Source organism: Nuphar pumila, chromosome 8 (genome assembly GCF_984573655.1).
Source record: "Nuphar pumila chromosome 8, dmNupPumi1.hap1.1, whole genome shotgun sequence".
NCBI lineage: Eukaryota > Viridiplantae > Streptophyta > Magnoliopsida > Nymphaeales > Nymphaeaceae > Nuphar > Nuphar pumila.
The window spans coordinates 13,008,668-13,028,409 of record NC_143256.1 but is presented as its reverse complement, the minus strand read 5'-3'; the positions used below and the strand labels follow the sequence as shown (position 1 = coordinate 13,028,409).

The 19,742-nt window shown below is 37.0% G+C and overlaps 1 protein-coding gene across 3 annotated transcripts in view; it reads right to left on the bottom strand.

Annotated features, from left to right (window-relative positions):
• Positions 1-11,035, bottom strand: part of LOC149829635 (ALBINO3-like protein 1, chloroplastic) — a 74,794-nt gene extending 63,759 nt beyond the window's left edge. For all 3 annotated transcript variants that reach the window (XM_090016052.1, XM_090016051.1, XM_090016050.1), the window contains exons 1-3: positions 10,485-11,035; positions 8,482-8,592; positions 4,193-4,267 (exon numbers count right to left, since the gene is read on the bottom strand). In XM_090016052.1, the coding sequence (XP_089872178.1) occupies positions 4,193-4,267; positions 8,482-8,592; positions 10,485-10,853 (555 nt within the window). In that variant the 5' untranslated portion in view covers positions 10,854-11,035. The remainder of the gene's footprint in view (positions 1-4,192; positions 4,268-8,481; positions 8,593-10,484) is intronic.
• Between the last annotated feature and the right edge of the window lie 8,707 nt (positions 11,036-19,742).

The following is a 19,742-nucleotide window of genomic DNA, read 5'->3' as shown; positions in this document are numbered from 1 at the left end:
AGGTACCACACATAGTGAAAATGCATATGATTGAGTAATGACATGCATATGGTTGGGTTATGTTTGCATGAGTGCATATGTTTTTGTCACTATTGGCCTAGTGTTATGAATAAACACTACTTGGTTTTATTATGTGATGCATTAATGACTTAATTGGACCATCATCGGCCTGGAGAGTCGTGGGTTTGGTTTCCTTTCACATATGTTTTTGACTGCATTACTTAAACCACATAAGATGACATGGCACATTACTACACTGTTCTAGTTGTTTATACGGGCTGGAGTCCCGTAAGGGTCCCCGCAAGGAAGGATGCGGATTTTCACTTTACTTTTGCATATGGTGTTGCAAACCTAAAGAATTGACTTAAATAAAAATATAATGGATAAGAACAGTGTAATATACGTTCTGGGATATCTCATCTGAAGTATGGAAATCTTAGAGATCCGGTCTTGGGGAGACTGTGAGGATACAAAAACTTCGTGTGCTGTAATTTTGTCCCCTGAACTCGATATTGAGGTTCTTTCTCCTGGTCACGGTTTTAGGGAGAGTTTGTCACTTTACCCGCGAGTGGTGTGTTTTGACACAGCTGTTGTTTATGGTACCAAGGAAGTGACACTTGTGGGCGTGGGGTGGCACTTGTGTCTCCAACATTAGGTGTGGAGGTCTAATGTTCCGAGGGTGACTCAGTCGAGGGCTAAGTTGGAACCCAGTAATAAAATACAAATTGTGTGCTAAGCTATCCTGGAAACCAACTTAACCTCCGGGATTGTACCCGTTTGGTGTATCCGCGGGCAATGGTAATTAAAAAGAAGAACTTAAAGTTGTTGCATTTAATAGGGCATGCATATGGAGAAGGAAAACTTAAATGAAACATAACAAAGGGAATCATACATTGTACATAATCATGCATTTTCCTGGTATGCACTAGATCATGCATAATTGAATTGTTCTTTGAATTATGATAGAATGGTGGGTGTATGTTATTTACTTCCTAAATGCAGGATTGAAAGATATTGTTACTTAGTTCTTGTATATGCTCATGCATTATTGTTTCTTCCTGCTTAGCATATGTAACTGGTTGCATGCATGGTTATTTAAATTCTACAAATGTTTATATCTGTACTCACTCAAATCATTACATGAAATCTTATCCATATTCTTTGTCTCACCTGGTTTCTTTAGAAGTAGCTGTGCTCAGAATTTCGGTTCTAACACCCTACTTTGTTGGTTTTTCACAGAAAATGGTGAACAGTAAGGTTGGATTGGCTACTGGGAATGGATAAAGTCATATTTGGGCTTGACAGCTTCAACAGGAGACACAGTGGCTCTTTCTTTTATTTCAATCTTTCTTGCTTTTTCAGTTGTTGTCAGTCAAATAAAACATTGTCTCTGAAATTTACTCTTATTCATAAATAAAGAAATTATTTTGGTTCTTATAGATGATGGTTGCAAGTTCATTTGTGGTGTTTGGGCTATCCAGTTGGAATTGGAACTGTGAGAACCCCGGGTCTCTGGAAAGTTTTCCGCACTGTTAAAAAAATATATATATATTTCGCATTTTCGACAATGGCCTAATGATGCTCCAGTTAGAAGGGTGGAGAAATGGAAAAATATATTAGTTAAAAGAAGTTGAGGTAGGCCTAGGAAGACATGGATGGAGGTGATAAGAAAGGATATGAATGCTTTGAACCTCACCGAGGACATGGCATTGGATAAAAATGAATGGAGGAGAAGGATTTATGTGGAAGACCCATAATGATTTTCTTTGTTGGTTCATATCGCCGACCCCAATTGTTTTGGGATGAAGGCGTAGTTGTTGTTGTTGTATATTCCGCATTTTCAAAGGGCATATGAGTTAGGGTTGTTACAAGTAAAGCTTCATTTCCAAAATTCACAAGCTGCATTTTGCATACAGGAGCTATCAGCATTTTACTCAAAATAAATTTTGAATATGAACCCGCGATGTGGTCAATCATTTTGTATCTTAAGCCCAATGTAAACAGAAAAATAAAAAGTTGGATAACATGGATGTAGCCATTAATATGACCCTTACGCACAAACTGACTCACTTAAACTTTTATCTTAACGATAATCCAACACTATGTCATGATCATTCTTATCCAAAAGTTCATCTGGAAAATACCATAGTTTCTTCAAAAAACTATCCAGGCTCCTAACCAATTCATTCTAATTTTACTCATCAAATGTAAAACCTAGCCTCGCTGCCCCAAGAGGATAATCTGCATCTCTATACCTTCAAGATCAGAAGAGAACCACACACAGTCATCCACTTCTTTTTCCTACTTATGTTGTTTGGGGAATCCCTTCACTAAGGTCCAGTCAAATCTGCAATTCCACATCTTGACTGTCAAAACTTGGTGGTTCATGCCATGCAGCACAGCCACTGAAGCATCCAGGACACCACAATTCTGCTTTTTTACTCTGAAGTAGTTACAAAATAACTGTCAAAAATGTGAGGTTCATGCCATGCAGCACAGCCACTGGAAGCATCCAGGACACTACAATTATACTTTTCTAATGCTTACTCTGAATTAATTACAAAATAATCTTACTTTCCTCATATTAACTTTTCTAACTCCACTAGGGTTTTGCATGCCTTTCAAAAGATTTTAGACTTTAGAGTAGCACAAAAAGGTGAGTGCATGCCCACAAGGGCTCCACTCATCTGGTAGGGGCGACTTGTGAATGTCACCAAGTTCACGGGATGTCACAAGTTTGAAACTCACGGGTGGCATCCCTTGCATTAAGGTCGAAGCTGGGTGTAATCCCCGGTAGGCAGGAGGGGCCTCAAGGGTTTTACCAACTGGAGGCCAGCCAATGTGCGGTCGGTGATTGATCGGGTTCCCTTGGATTATCCAAAAAAAAAAGGGTGAGTGCACTAGTGGCAGCAAGCCACACAATGTAAGGCAGGTGAGTCAATCTTTATAGCATCAATCTCATGCGCCCCTAAAAACAATCTTCTGGAAAGGTAGAATTAAGGTACAATATTTGTGACCCTTGAGAATAGGACCTCCAGCTTACTTAGCATTTGTGTGTCCTGGACTTTGCATCTTTAGGCATCCAATCTTATTCAACCTGAAATCTTATCTTCAAAGAATTAACAGTGGGTTAGCATTTACTGCAGAAATAGAAAATGTGCAAGGATTCACATGAGTTCTCAAAACTCAAAGCAGTTGTTCAAGACATCATTGTAATGAAGTGCTAAGAGAGGGATGTGATATCTCCACGAGCCAAGCAAATGCACACACACGTAAACAAGTAGCCACTAATGGGCAATAATACAATAAACCACAAAAAGTGGTATACACACAAAAGTGAGAGAAAAAATATATTCACTCATGAATAGCTTCCAAGAAGCTTAAATTACAAAGGGGAGAAACCCCTTTATTTATAGACAAAAGGAGACCTTTGGAAGGGCTCCCAAAGGGACGTTGGAGCCCTTCCAATGGTCATAAATATGACCGTTGGATGCTCCAACATCCCTTAAGGTGGGCCCTTCCAATAAGAAAAAGAAATAAGAAAAGAAAGGAAAGGAAGAAAAAGTAAAAAAAGGAGAAAAATACATAGGTGCGTGAATGAGTAAAAAGACTGTTTTACCCCTAGTGGGTATTACAAAAGAAATATATATATGTAGATAGATACATAGACATATATATGTAATATATATGGATATGTGTCATGATCTATATATATATAAGATACATAATTTAACAATCATATGTCAAAAGAATATGAATGGAGCAGCTAAAACATGACCTAAAAGCGGTATCTAAGCATATGGACAGGGTGCATGAACCTAATATGCAACTGTTGGCATATCTGCATATTGTGTGGTACAGAAGGTGGTGCAAAATGCTGTACTGGAGACACAAGTTATGCAATAGAGAATACAATTAGTTTCCAATGATGCCAACATAAACCTGGAAGAGCCATAAATCAGAAATTTAGTTTATCCTGAACATAAAAATACCCTACTAAGATACAACTCTAGTTTTCCTTTATCCTATTTCATCTATAGCTATCCACTGTGGCCTGCAATAACAATGCAGAAGAAGAATAGAAATCCAAAGGCAATGTACATAAGCATCAGCTCATCTAGAAATGCAAAATGTGGTTCAACTTCTGCCCGCCAAAAATCTGCAAATTTCTGACACAAGAAATAGGTCCTACCTGATCACCTGCAAAGCACTTCTGGATAGCCTTTACTTGAGGTTGAAGAGTTCGCACAGCAAGAGTTGACTCAACCTGCATGACAGAAAATCTCACAAGGAACTCAATCTCATTAATAGACAGGAAATATTTGAAGATTAAATTCATTTCTTACTAACACACATCCATGTGACACATGGAAAAAATACATAATGGCAATGACGATGATGATTATTACAGTAATATTATGTTGTTTATAAGGTTTAATTGTAAAATAATGTTATCATATGCAACTGTGCACCTGCAATAAGGTGCAGTAGTGGAGCGGGGCAATGGAAACAGAATAAGTAATCTTTCAATCCTACAATCCTAATATAAAAGACAATGAAGAGAATTGCCTGCAATGCAGCCAATGAATCACCTAATAGGGGAAATTTTCAGTAGGCTTTCAACATAAAAGGTCAACTTTCTCAGTTTGCTAGTTGATGCACATGTTCAAAATCATACTCATCCATAGCACACACTGTTAAAAAGTGTATATACATATAAATATAATTATATATAATTTATATTTTTCTTTTCTTTTATTTATTTAATTTTTTTGTATTTTAGGCTGTCTAGTTCATATTGAACTAGACTCAAACTAGTCAAAGTTTTGACTAGTTTGAATAGCCGTTGGAGCTAGCCTTCTAAAGGCTCCTCTCTCTCTCTCTCTCTCATATATATAAATAGGGGTAACTCCCCTCTCATTGTATCAATGCTTCTTAAGCATTTTATGTGAATGAAATAAAGTTTATTATTTTTCTTTTGAGTTCTCGCATTTGTGCCCTCTTGTGGGTTATGAATAAAGTGTATTTGATAAATACTTGTTGCAAGCATTTGTGCTTTCGTGGAAGATCCTCATTTCCTTTCACATACAATCATCCATTTATAACTGCAACACAAATCAAACTACAAGAATCTGACATTGACATCTAGTGCTGGGCTGGGCTGGCCCATTAATTTGACCATTGCAGAATGCCGGGCATGTGGCCCAAGAAATCAGCTTTGGGTCATGTCCTCAGTGGTTGCTGAGCTCAGTCTTGAACCAGATTATAGGAGCTCACGTTCCAGCCTCTTATTATCAGCTTATGTATGCACGCAGGGAATCTCCTACAGGTGCAAAGCATATCACCCGCTGCACATAAAATGTTCTTTTTGCACAACATATTACCATTTTCTAGCCAAGTCAGTGGTTTGACCCACCTGGTCCTGATTAAAGATCAAACGAGTCATGAGTCATGGGATATGTGTGTGCATGTGCATGTGGCTACACACACACACACACACACACACACATATATATATATATATATAGAGAGAGAGAGAGAGCTCTAAGGTTAAGCAAGATGGGGTAGAGCCATGTTGTTAAAAACGTGCCTCAAGGTGCAAAAAGCGCATCCTGCCTGAAGGTGAGGCCCCTTGTGCCTTGAGGCGCTAGTAAAAAGCACAAAAAACCCTTAGGCGTATGCCGCAAGGTGAGGTGTGCCCCTTTAATTATAGGGTCAAAGCCTCCATTTGACAAAAAATTGGGGACAAATAGAGGGGGCCCGACCCTTATTAGGGTCGGGGGCCTCCCTCTCTTTCTCTTTCTCTCCCTACTCTCTCGTCGCTCGCTCTCCCTGCTCTCGCGCTCTTGTCTCTCCCTGCTCTCTCGTCTCTCCTTGTTCTCTCTCTCTCTCTCTCTCTCTCTCTCTCTCTCTCTCTCTCTCTCTCTCTCTCTCTGCCGAAAGGAAGACCGAAAGGAAGAAGAAGAAGAAGAGGAGGAGAGAGAGAGGTAAGGCCCTCGACCCTCATCTCTCATCTCTCGCTCTCCCTCGAAAGAAGAAGAAGAGAGGTATCGTTCTCCCTCTCTCACTGCGAGAAGAAGGACCTTGTCAACCTGAGGTACGCAATTTTTTTCCTCTTTTTCTTTCCCCTTCCCTTTTCTTTTTTCTTCTGTTATTTTTTCTCCTCCTCCTCTAAGCTCTCGCCCACCACTCTCCTTGTTTTTCTCCTTCTTTTTTCCTTCCTTTTTCCATTGTCAGTTTATGTTTTTCAGTTATACACATCTATATTCTGTGATTGGACAGGTGTATATTACATATATATTATATAATTTATGTATAATGTGTTTCTACTCAGTTATATAATCTGTTTTTGAGTTATATATATATATATATATATATATATATTGTGTTTGGACAAGTGTATATTACATATATATTATATAATTCATGTATAATTTGTTTCTACTCAGTTTCTCAATTATATATATGTTATATATTTAATTAATTATATAAATCTGTGTGTATTTGTGTGAAAAACAGATATACATACATGTTAGGACATTATATTTTGCTGTCAATCCTGTTATGCTTTGTAGATTTTTTCACATATATATAATATGTTTCTAAGTTATATAATTAGTTTCTCAATTATATAATCAGTTTCTCAGTTATATAATCAGTTTCTTAGTTATACATATGTTATATATTTAATTAATTATATAAATTTATGTGTATTTGTGTGGAAAATAGATATACATACATGTTAGGATATTATATTTTATTGTCAATCCTGTTATGCTGTGTAGTTTTTTTCACAACTATATAATTTGTTTCTAAGTTATATAATTAGTTTTTCAATTATATAATCAGTTTCTAAGTTATATAATTTGTTTCAACATGAAATTCCTGGTGGGCGTTTAATTGAAATTCTTGTGTAATATATGTTGATTTGTATTGAGTATGAATCTGAATTCATTGGATTATATAAAGCATCGACTCAAGTTTTTTTTTTAACTCTTTGAGTTTTTATAAATTCCTGTGTTAATATATATATTTTCTTATATGCATTTTTGTAATTGAACAATAGGAAGAGATGCAGGATGTGATCATAGAATTGAAGTTTCAAATCCCACTAAAGATCTCAAACTCGTAGGACATGTAATTTGCAATTATTATCATAAAGAGACTACAAGAGGCATTTCTTTTATTTATTTGTATAAAGCATTTTTATTTATTTGTATTTTTAGATTTTTTTTAAGCTTTCAAAAAAAATTTAAGGCTTACGCCTTATGCCTCGAGGCTTACGTCTCGCCTCAGTTTTTGGTGGAGCGCTTTGCTATGACTCAATGCTTTTCACAACATTAGGGGAGAGCATGGTTATCAAAAACGTGCTTCAAGGCGCAAATAGCGTGCCTCGCCTTGAGGCGAGGCCCTTTGCACCTTGAGGCGGAGGTAAATAGGCAACAAAGAAAAAAAAAGAAGAAAAAAGAAAAAAAAAGAAATGAAAAGAAATAAATAATGTTGTGAAAGGCGTTGTGGTGTAGCATAGCACTCCACCAAAAACTGAAGTGAGGCGTAAGCCACAAATTTTTTTTTTCTTTAACTTCAAAAAAATATTCAAAATATCTATAAATACAAATAAATAATAGAAATGCTTTATTGATAAAGTAACAATCAATAAAAACAGAAAATTACAAATAAATAGCAAAATTAACATTTTTTTCTTCTTCTACAGAAAATTGCAAATATAAATAGTTTTCTTTCTTTTTTCTTTCTTTTTTCTTTCTTTTTGTCTCTCTTTCTTTCTTTTTCTTTCTTTCTTTCTTTCTTTCTTCCGTTCTTCCTTCCTTTCTTTCTTTTTTTCTTTCTTTCTTCCTTTCTTCCTTCCTTCCTTACCTTTCTTTCTTTCTTTCTTTCCTTCCTTCCATTTCTTTATTTCTTTCTTTCCTTTCCTTTCTTTTCTTTTCTTTTCTTTCTTTTTTCTTTATTTTCTTTTCTTTCTTTTGTTTCTTTTTTTTCTTTTTCTTTTTTCTTTTTCTTTTTTCTTTTTTTTCTTTCTTTTTTCTTTTTTTTCTTTTTTTTCTTTTTTTTCTTTGTTGCGCTATTTACTTATGCCTCAAGGCGCAGAGGGCCTCGCCTCAAGGCGAGGGGTGCTATTTGCGCCTTGAGGCTGTTTTTGATAACTATGATTGTTACTTTACCAATAAAGCATTTTTATTATTTATTTGTATTTGTAAATATTTTTAATATTTTTTTTAAGTTAAAGAAAAAAAATTATGAGGCTTACGCCTTATGCGCCTCGCTTCAGTTTTTGGTGGAGTGCTACACTGTGCCGCGACGCTTTTCACAACATTGGGGTAGAGTGATCGACTCATCAGGCTCATGACCTTTCACAACGGACCAAAATATCCCCATCCTATCCAAACAAATCCAAAAACACCCCTAATCTAGCAAGACATCATACCTCAACAAAAAAGTACACCTCTTAACACCAAGATATACCTGTTTCTTAGTCAAAGGAAATGTGGCTGCCTTGACAAGGACAGTGAGGAGAATAATTGCAAACCCATACGAATATGGAACATGCAAAGAAGCAAGCCCATCCTTCAAGACCTACAATCAACAAAGAAATAATCGCAGGAATGCATAAACATAAAAGAAATTAATAAACCGGATAATAGCACATGGATCTCAGTACAAACTTATTCTCTGGGTATTGTTTCACATACCAATTTACATGGACGGCCCAATATGTTTGGAAAGAGAATAGTGCATGGTCCTTTTTTGGTTCTATTAATTTCATTCATACCATGCATGTTATGACATGCTGATGATGGAGGCACCTAGGCTTGCTCTAGGATTTCAGCATGCATTGTTTGATACACAATTTTGGATAGGCATTGTTTTATACACAATTACTGAATCCTCAAAAGCAAAATGGAGAAAACTATAAATTAATCTTTTTTTAAAGGCTAACAATGAGAGAACACCAATCATCTTCCTTGTTGATATATTACAAGGCATAGATGTACAAGCAAACAGACTGGATCACATATCTCTTTCCCTCAGTTAAAATTTAAATTTGTCCTCCCACAGCACGCTAAATATTGATACTCTCTCATCACTAACTCCCAAAGCAGCCAATTTAGTCCTTATCACTTATCACTATGATCATGTACAAGTTTGATCTGTCATAGTTGCGTACGTACCAAAAAAAACCCTAACTGATTCTCCTACACCTGTGGCAGCTGCTATATCAATCAAGTTGTTGTTCATACTCCATATTAATTAATCAAATTAACAGGAAAGTGACCAGATTTTTCATAAAAAAAACAACAATGTGTAGTTCCAAACAACCCCCTTGCCTTAGAGAAAATAACCAAAAACCTATAAAAATAGCACTCCAATGGCATAAGGTGTCATCATTCACATAAATCATTGAATTGATTGTGTTTTCTCTTTAGCTTTAATTCTGTAGTTTAAAGATTACACCACCTCAATACAAGGAAAATGTGAATTTCTCATGCATATCTAGAATGCTAAGACAGAACTATGTTTTTGGGAACATTCTAGCCAGTAGGATCCATACATGCTATCTGTGGGTTCTTTGATACTCTTAATATTGTTTTCATATGATCTGCTCTGTAACAAAGCAACCCTTCTTGCAATCCTCACAAAGAAAAAATGCTAAGACCCTTTTGTGCTATCAAGCTTGTGAACAACTTACCACATTCAATCACCAAAAACAAGATCATTAAAACAAAAAAAAATGTCCCTCAGTTTCTAGTGTATTATTGAAGTAACAAATGAATGTTCCTACTGATATGAATCATCCACTCATGCCATCTTGAGTATTTTAGGCACCTCAGGTCTCACCATAAAACTTACCAGTCTAAAATGTACTTTTGGCTCCCTTTCATATCATCTACTTATTCTACGCAAATCAACCTGAAATTGTTCCTTCTTCTCGGCACCAAAGTGATGGATGCCAATGCTAGATGCCGTGCCACTATGACAATGAAGCTAACGCCAGGAAAACTATAGATATCTGGCAATATCAGGATTTAGCTAAACCAATCGACCTATATGTTGTTCATCAAATTTCCAATACATACTTTCCATAAAAGATCATCAGGATGAGAAAGCATCAGTTCCATCCCAGACCACAGTTCCATGTTTGGATCGAGTCGCTTTCTAATGGCCCCCAAAATGCGCTAATTCCAGGTTTTAAACCCAGATCTGAACACTTCGAAGTTCAAAATCCAGGAATTTCAAAGAGACACTATCCACTTTTACAACAATCAAGTTCAGGGATTCACTGACCTAGGCATTCCAAGTTCAATTGGAGTCCAAGTAAACGTATGTAAACACACCTCAGGGGTTGCTTGGATGCACTCCACTTATCCAGAAAACCATCAAGAACTGTGATATTGAGCTCCGTAACAAGGACCAATATCGCAATTTATCCTGGTTTCCTCCTGGCCCTAACCGGTAAAAGGGATTACCTTCAGAACGCTCTCAAGCACGTAAGTAATCCCGGAAAGCCAATCCCCGCCCTGTTTCTCGTTCACGCCGTTGACGGTCTCCACCGCAGCATCCGACAGCGCGTAAATCGCGCCTTCCGCCCTCCCGATCAGGCGTTCGAACGACGACGACGCGTCCTGAGCGAACCGAGCGAAGGCCTCCGAGTCCTGGGGAGAATCCGGGAATTGGTCGAACCCGAGCTTGGCGACCACCAAGGAAGCGTCCCTGCTTCTCAGCGTGTGAAGGTGGGCAGAGTTCTTCCTCCAGGGGATTCCGGGAATTGGGGCTGGACGAGGCCGGTGCGGTCTGAGTGCGAGAGGCAGGGAGTACGGACTCTGAAGCCCATTCATTTCCACTTCTCCCCGCTCTTTCTCGATTCTGAGCTCCCTTTTTCAGTAGGATAGCTCTAGTTCAAAAGCAGCGGCTTGGTGGTAGCGGTGGTAATGGTGGTTGGCACAGGCGGAGAGGGGAGAGGGGGATTGATATCTGGTTATCTGGTGGCTGCTGCTGATATTTTGCGGAGGCGTGGGTAGCGCGGTTTCCACCCCCACCCAGTTTCGGATTCGCACGTGTGCATGTTGGATATAAACACGTGTGAAACGCAATTGCCAAAGACGGGGTAAAACTTTTCTTATGTCTTCAAAGGCGAGAGGCGCGTTTGGGTTTTTTTCCTTTACGAAGATCTCGGCTGAAGCGGGTAAACTCGCCTGAAAGGGGGTTTGGCGTAGTGGAATGGGGGTAGGCCGCTAGGCAGCGGGTCTAGGTTCAAATCTCATAGGCTTCACCTCTTGTGCAAGTCAAAGCGTGTCGACCTTTTAGAAGCAAGGGATAAACCCATGGAGCTTTACGCTGCCATGACAGTGATCGCAAGTACAGCAGGCAAAGCAGTGCTGCAAGATCTCCGATCCTGGGGGCGGTTTTGTAGTCTGTGTGTGTATATATATATATATATAAACTCCGACCGGCGCCGGAGCTCATATGGTAAGAGCTCACCGGTGAAAACGAAAGGCACCTATGCATTAGGTGAAAGTTGAACTTGGGACCAAAGGGTCAGCAGGGGTTGGCACTTTTTCTACAAAGCTGCTAGCAGCTAGTGCTACCAATCGGGCACGTTTTTTACAAAAAATACATGCAAAGATAATGCAGACAATGGAACATATCATTGTGAACCTATCGACAAAGCGGGAGTGGAAGCTTCAGCGTGGGAGCCTCTCACTACTATGTAATTTACAAAAGCATACCGTTTTTTTTTTGTATTTGCAATTATATACCTAACGTTTTTAATATTACGCTTAACCGCCTCATGTTCAGCTTTTTGCAATCCAACAACGGCTCAACAGAAACCAGATTCTGAATCGGGTCTAAAAGTTAGACATAAACCCAACCCAATTTAATTCGAGTCCAGGTCTGACTTTGACTGAAAATTATTTAACCATATGCGTTAATATGTTCGGGTATATATTGGGTCGAGTATAATCGGATCTGGTATTCATAGACCCATTCTTTAATCAAAAAATGTTTGTACTGTATGGCTAATTTGACGTGTTTTTCCTTAAAAATCCTACAATTGTTTATACTTCCTATGTACAAAATATGTGAATTTCGCACGTGCATCCAAAAATAAGTCGTACAGTAAGATCATTTTTCATTCTTTAATAGGAATGGTAGTGGACCCGGGGTGAGGTAGGGACTGGGGACAAGGTCTCCACCCCTGTCCTGTCTCAAAATTTTGCCCTTCATTCTTGCCTTCATCCCCGATCAATTCTCATTTTCATATCCTTCATTCTCGGTCCAAACGGGGTGAGAAGGAGTGGGGGGCTATTTTTTCGATCCTTTTGCCGATGTTACAGAATCTTCTGTCATTAGAAAGAGATTTATGTTAAGGTTAGGAATATATATATATAAGGGTATAATAATATTTTTTTAATGAAGATTGGAGACCGCGCGAAACGGGGGCAAGAGTAAGTTCATCCCTGCCTCCATTCCTGCAAGGGTTTTGATTTTAACCTCCATCCCTTGTCCGTTCCTTGTTTCATGTCCTTCATCCCATATTCATTGCCATCCCTATTCTTTAATTAAGTATAAAAATTAGATTCTGACCTAACCCATTTTGATTTGTATCCATGTTTAGGTCTGGTAGGGCTGAAAATGTAGACTCATATGGGTTAATGAGTTTGAGTCTTAACGAGTTTGGGTTTCTAATTGGGTCTCAATATGATTGGTATTCTAGGATATAATTACTTGTCCACAAAAAAACATGTAAACTAATGGAATCAGCTATTCATTGAGAAGATTATATGTTAACAAATGAGAAGCTTATTAACTATTCTAAACAATAGGGAATCAGGTTTCACGGGTTTGGTTAGGATCAGTTCACATATAAAATGTGTTTGGGTACATAACTGGTTCAGGTTTGGATCAGTTTGGTTTTACATTATATGGAACCATTTGGGTCAGGTCCAAGTGGGTTCGGGTCTTTATTTATAATACCAAAGACCTGACCTGTTGTTAGGGGTCTATATTTTGGATCTGATCCAAACTCATGGGTACAATAAAATCTGGTTAGGTTGGATATAATCGGTTCGGGATGCTGGATCGGCTTTGATATACTTGACCCAGTGTAAATGAAGGTTGATGACATAGAAAAACAGATTACCTTTTCTAAACCATTTATTCTTTAGCTCATTTACACAAACTTACAGAATTTTGTTGATCCTCCATCCCAAAGATGCCTACAGCTGAACCTATCCCGGTGACATTCTGGTAATCAACCACCCGTTGCTGAGCATATTCCGACCACTGCTGAGCATACTGGGTTTAGTCCTTAGATTTTGATAGAGCAATCAGACGATTTTGTATAGGCGTGCTTCTGCTATTAGACTCCCTTGGGGGGAAGAAGTAAGCCCACTGAGTTTTATGCAGCGAGGACAACGACAGTAAGTACGTCAGGTAGAGCCAGCGCGGCTAGATCTCTGATTTTGGAAGCGAGGGTGTAAATATAAAACAAAAATGCTCTGCTAGTAGAGATGATGCTAATGATTGAATATAAATTTTTATTTTTTAGAGAGAGATTGGTTTGCTTTCCATTTTTAGGCAACTTTTAGTATTAATTGGGGGGAGTTGTGATCATTTGTTAACTGATTCATAAATGATAAATAAAGGGGTTTCATAGTGTTGGTATGATTTTGAGTAAGAAGTTATCAAATAGGATTTTTTAGCTATTTTTGTATAAGGGTATGATGGTAATTTGCTTAGCAAATAACCTTTTTTTTTCACTCAATGTTAGTGAAGAAGATTATATGTCCCCCCCCCCCCAACACGCTGGTGTGTGTTCGGTGGTCTGAATGAGCATCATGTATATAAGCATGTGGGGCTCGTATCCCTGTGTGTGTCGGCATCACTTAGCATCGAAGTCTAGTGCAGTTGTAAAGACTTAAGTACCCTTTCCTACCATTCTCGCCATGAAACGACAGTTCAAGAAAATGACAAAAATGTCCTCTATCCAGAAAATGGAGGATGATCTTAACTCTTCAAAGTCCAAACATTTTCGTTTTTGCCCTAAGCAATAAACTCCTATGTGGTCATCGAATCACCCTTTGACAATGCACCATCTGTTGTAACAGGAGCTCCCTTTGACGACGCATCAATTGTCATCGTCCGCTGCCACCGGAGCACTCTTTGTCATCGTTTGTTGCCGTCGGAGCACCCTTTATAGTCGTTTGTTGTCGTCGGAGCAACATTTGCCATCATCTACTGTCGTTGGAGCACCCTTTGTCATCGTCTGCGTAGTGGGAGCAACGTTGCTACCATTGGCTGCATCTACCTTCTGGGTATTTCTCCTCACTTTCGGATTACCAAAACTCTTATCATTTCAGTGAGTTTTGTGTAAGGTTTCATTATATAAATAAATTGATTTGTAAATCTGAATGTTAAATCTTACAACTGGTTGTACTATTCATTCTAAATAACACATATTTTCATACTGAAACAAATTGATTTATATCTATCCATCTTCTGGGAGTCGAAAAACTGTTAGCATAATTTGTTCTTATGAAGGGCAAACATTACAGCGATATGTACTTATGAAGGCTAAATTTCTATAATAATTTATACGTTTGAATGTAGCAATGATTTATACATTTAATGCAATAGTGATTTGTATGTTCGATGCAACAACGATTTATATGTTTGAAATAGTAGTGATGTGTATTTATGATTTATAAAGTTACCACAATTTGTACTTAAGTTTGCTAAATCGTACAATGATGTTTACTTATGAAGCACAAACGTTACAACGATATGTACTTATAAAGGGTGTGATTTCTAAAATGATTTGTATGTTTAAAGCATGAACGATTTATACATTTAAATCAGTAGCGATTTGTATGTTTAAAGCAACAATGATTTATATGTTTGATGCAGTAGCGGTGTGTATTTATGAAGTTACCACAACTTGTATTTAAGTTTGCTAAATCTTACAATGATGTTTACTTATAAAGCCAAATATTGCGACAATTTGTAATGTTGGTGATTGTGTAATGAATATGATAATTTGTTATAATATATACTTGGGGAGGTGGTTGTAACATATAATGATGTGGTTAAATTTATGTGTTGTGCAGGTTAGCAATGACTAAAATTCGTAAGACAATAAAGCCCCCACCATTTGAGGGGATGACTATTGGAGAAATTATCCGCCAATCCGATATATATGAGCGTTATGAAACGTACCAAAATATAATGAAGATTGATAATGATGATAAATATAGGGACAAAGTGTTAAAATTTTATAATATGGAGCCTGATCCATCCGATATTAAAGATGAAGAGCAAATAAAGAAGGATGAGAAAGAACCAAAGATGAAGAAGAAGAATGATGACAAAGAAAAGGAAAAGCAAAGAAAGAAGGTGAAAGAGAATGAAATCAAAGAAAGAAAAAGCAATTAAAGAAGGAGGAGGAGGAGGAGAGGGAAAGGCAAAGGAAGAAGGAGGAGAAGGAGAAAGAGAAGGAAAGGCAAATGATGAAGATGGATGAGGAAAGGCAAAGGAAGAAGCATCACGACAATGAAGAGAAAGAAAGGCAAATGAAGGAGAACGAGGACGCAGAAGAGAAGAAAAGGCAAAGGAAGGAGAAAAAGGACAAGGAAGAGAATGAAAGGCAAAGAAAGGAGAAAGAAGACGAGAAAGAGAAGAAAAGGCAAATGAAGGAGAAGGAGGACGAGGAAGATAAGGAAAGGAAAAGAAAGAAGCAGGAGGAGGAAGAGAAGAAAAGAGAAAGAAAAAAGCAGGAGAAAGAAAATGAAAGGGAAATGAATGAAGAAGTAGAAAAGCAAATGAGGGAGGTGAAAGAGCGAAGGAAGGAAGAAGTAGAAAAGCAGATGAGGGAGGAGGCAGAGCAAATGAGCGATAAGAAAAGCAGAGGAGGAGGAGAGAATGAATGAGAAATGAGAAAGGCAGATGAAGGAAGATGAGGAGCGAATGATGGAGCAACAAAAAAAGCAGAGGAGGGAGGAAGGGGATGAAGAGGAGAAAATTGTGACCAAGGTACATAAATCGCTCATGTCTATCACGATTTACTATGATAGGTATTATTATGTATAGTGATTACTGTGATAGCGATTACTATGTATAACAATTATTGTGATAGCAATTACTATGTATAGCTATTATTGTTACCTATGTATAGTGATTACCGTAATAACGATTAGTATGCATAATGATTACGTAACAATTTACTGTGATAGATATTATTATGTATAATAATTACTATGACAATAATTACTATGTATAATGATTATTGTGATATCGATTACTATGTATAGTGATTACTGTGATAGCAATTATTATGCATATAAATTTCTATGACCTATGTATAATATTTACTATAATAGTGATTAATATATATAACAATTACTTTAATATTGATTATTGTGTATACGATTACAGTGATAGCGAGTGTACAACGATTATTATATATAGTGATTATTGTATACAATGATGCGCAAAAGTACAAATGAGACTAATTGTGATTTGATATAAATAATATATTATTTTGTGTTACACGAAGGTCAGAAGAGAATTAGAGCACCAGGTGAAAAGTTCAAAGGGCAGTGACAATGACATGTAGTTCTGTCATGGTATGGATAGCTAAGTGAATATCAGAATGACCGATTACGAAATATGCACTTTGACAGCCTTCAAGACCAGCATTATTTTGAAACATGCTGGAACACCATGACCCACATGGTCAATAAGTGGAATCATAAGACGAACACATTTCAGTTTGATGGTTTTGAGATCACCTTGACCCTAGAAGATGTGACACAAATTATGGGTCTTAAGCATCATAAAAGTGTTGTCCTAGCACGGAATTCAAACTATAATGCAAGGGACAAGTGCACGGCCTTCTAGAAATGTCGATGGAGGACCGAGGTCAATGTATTTCTGGTAGATGCAATTCTACATCGATGAAAGTTTCTTTTTTCTGTAATAAATGGGAAAGTCAATTCGCTACATGTGCATCTTAAACAGCTGACCAAGAGTTGTGTGTCTTCCTTCTTTATTTTTTAGACTTACTTTATTTTCGGATTTATCTGGTTCAAGGTTAAGTTACTTGTGATTGCAGTTCTTGGAAGACTTAGATGAAGTCGACAACTATGCATGGAATGTTGTTATGCTCGCACACTTATATAGTCAACTTTACCGTGCGAGTAAGGGTACAAAAATTGTTAGAAGGTTATGACCATTTGTCCAGATAATTGTTTATTATATATTTACTAGTTATAAACTAAGATCATTGAAGGTTATAATCTTACTAATATATTATTTTTATAGGCTTGAATGTGGGAGCATATTGTCCCCTTGCGTCCTTAGTGTGGCTCTATAATTTATGGTTTCTTCAAGATCGGTTGGTAGGATATAATAAATGTCAAGGAGGATAATGCTAAGTTCATTTTAGATGGTCTGCAATTAAATGAGATAAATGGTTTAAAATCGTTTACAATCGTTTTATCATTTATTAGTATAAATCATTGAAATGTTTAACATTCATAAGTAATTATCGCTGCAAGATTTTATCTTTGTTAGTACAAATCATTATCGAATTAGCATTTAGCATTCACAAACAACAACAACAACAACAACAACTACGCCTTCATCCCAAAACAATTGGGGTCAGCGATATGAACCAAAAAAGAAATTCATTTTGGGTCTTCCACATGAATCCTTTTCCTCCAATCATTTCTATCCAACGCCATGTCCTCGGTGAGGTTCAAAGCAATCATATCCTTTCCTATCATCTCCATCCAAGTCTTCCTAGGCCTACCCCGACCTCTTTTAACTAATATATTTTCCCATTTCTCCAACCTTCTAACTGGAGCATCATTAGGCCTTCGCCGAATATGTCCAAACCACCGTAAACGATTCTCTCGCATCTTATTTTCAATGGGTGCAACACCTACCTTCTTACGTATCTCTTCGTTCCGAATCTTATCTTTTATTGTATTTCCACACATCCATCTAAGCATCCGCATCTCAGCTACACTCATTTTTTGAATATGATGTCTCTTGGCAGCCCAACATTCCGTACCATAAAGTAAAGCGGGTCTAATAGTCGTCCTATAAAACTTTCCCTTCAACCGCAATGGCATTCTACGATCGCACAGCACTCCAGTAGCACTTTTCCATTTCATCCACCCAACCTTTATCCTATGATTTACATCTCCATCAATTTCTCCATACTTTTGAATGATGGATCCCAAATATTTGAAATAATCATTCACCGGTATATCTTGCTCACCAAGCTTCACTACACTCCCATTACTACTTCGTTGCTTACTAAACCGACATTCCATATATTCAGTCTTACTCTTACTCAACTTAAAACCTCTAGCTTCCAATGTCTGTCTCCATAATTCTAACTTAGCATTAACCCCAGCTCTAGACTCATCAATCAAAACAATATCATCAGCAAACAACATACACCACGGTACATTTTCTTGAATTGATCTCGTAAGCTCATCCATCACTATCGCAAATAGGAAAGGGCTTAAAGCAGATCCTTGATGTAACCCAACCGTTATCGGAAAATTGGTTGTCACCCCTCCACAAGTGCGGACATTTAGCATTCATTAGTATAAATTATTCTAATGTTTTACATTCTTAAGTAATGATCGTTGTAGGATTTTGTATTCCTTAGTACAAATAGTTATCACTTTAGCATTTAATTTTCATTAATGTAAATCATTGTAATGTTTAGCATTCTTAAGTAATCATCATTGTAGGATTTTGTCTTTATTATTATAAATTGTTATCGCATTAGCATTTAACATTTATTAATATAAATCGTTCTAATATTTAACATTCTTAAGTAATGATCAATACAGAATTTTATATTTCTTAGTATAAATCGTTATCGCTTTAGCATTTAACTTTTATTAGTATAAATCATTATATTAGCGTTGCAGGATTTTATATTTCTTAGTACAAATCGTTATCGCTTTAACATTTAACTTTTATTAGTGTAAATCATTGTAATGTTTAGCATTTTTAAGTAATAAATGTTACAGGATTTTATCTTCGTCAATACAAATTCATTAGTATAAATCATTTTAATGTTTAACATTCTTAAGTAATGATCTTTGTAGGATTTTGTATTCCTTAGTACAAATCGTTATCACTTTAGCATTTAACTTTTATTAGTGTAAATCGATGTAATGTTTAGCATTCTTAAGTAATGATCATTGCCGGATTTTATCTTCGTTAGTACAAAGCGTTATTATTTTAGCATTCATTATTATAAATCATTGTAATATTTAGCATTCACTAGTGTAAATCATTTTAATACAAAGCACTCATTAGTAGCAATCGTTGTAATATATTTAACACTTGTTATTATAAATTATTTTAATATTTAGCATTCATTAGCATGAATAATTATGTATATACTTAAACCACAATCTCCAATGTATAGGTTGTGTGGAGACCGTATGGAGATGAGGAGGACGAGGACTAAGAGGTTGTTGCTGAGGCTGCGATATTTGGTTGTTTAGCAAATCTGAAGCTGAGTTGCAGCATGATAGTCGAGTTCTCCTACAAGCTGGCTTGGGACAGTCGACCCCAAAGCAGTCTGTGGTTGTGAGAAGGAAGATGAATAGTGGTGGGGCCAAGAACGTAAATTGGCATGAACGCTTCAGAAAACAATTGGATAGCTGGAACAAAGGAGGTGTTCATGACATAAC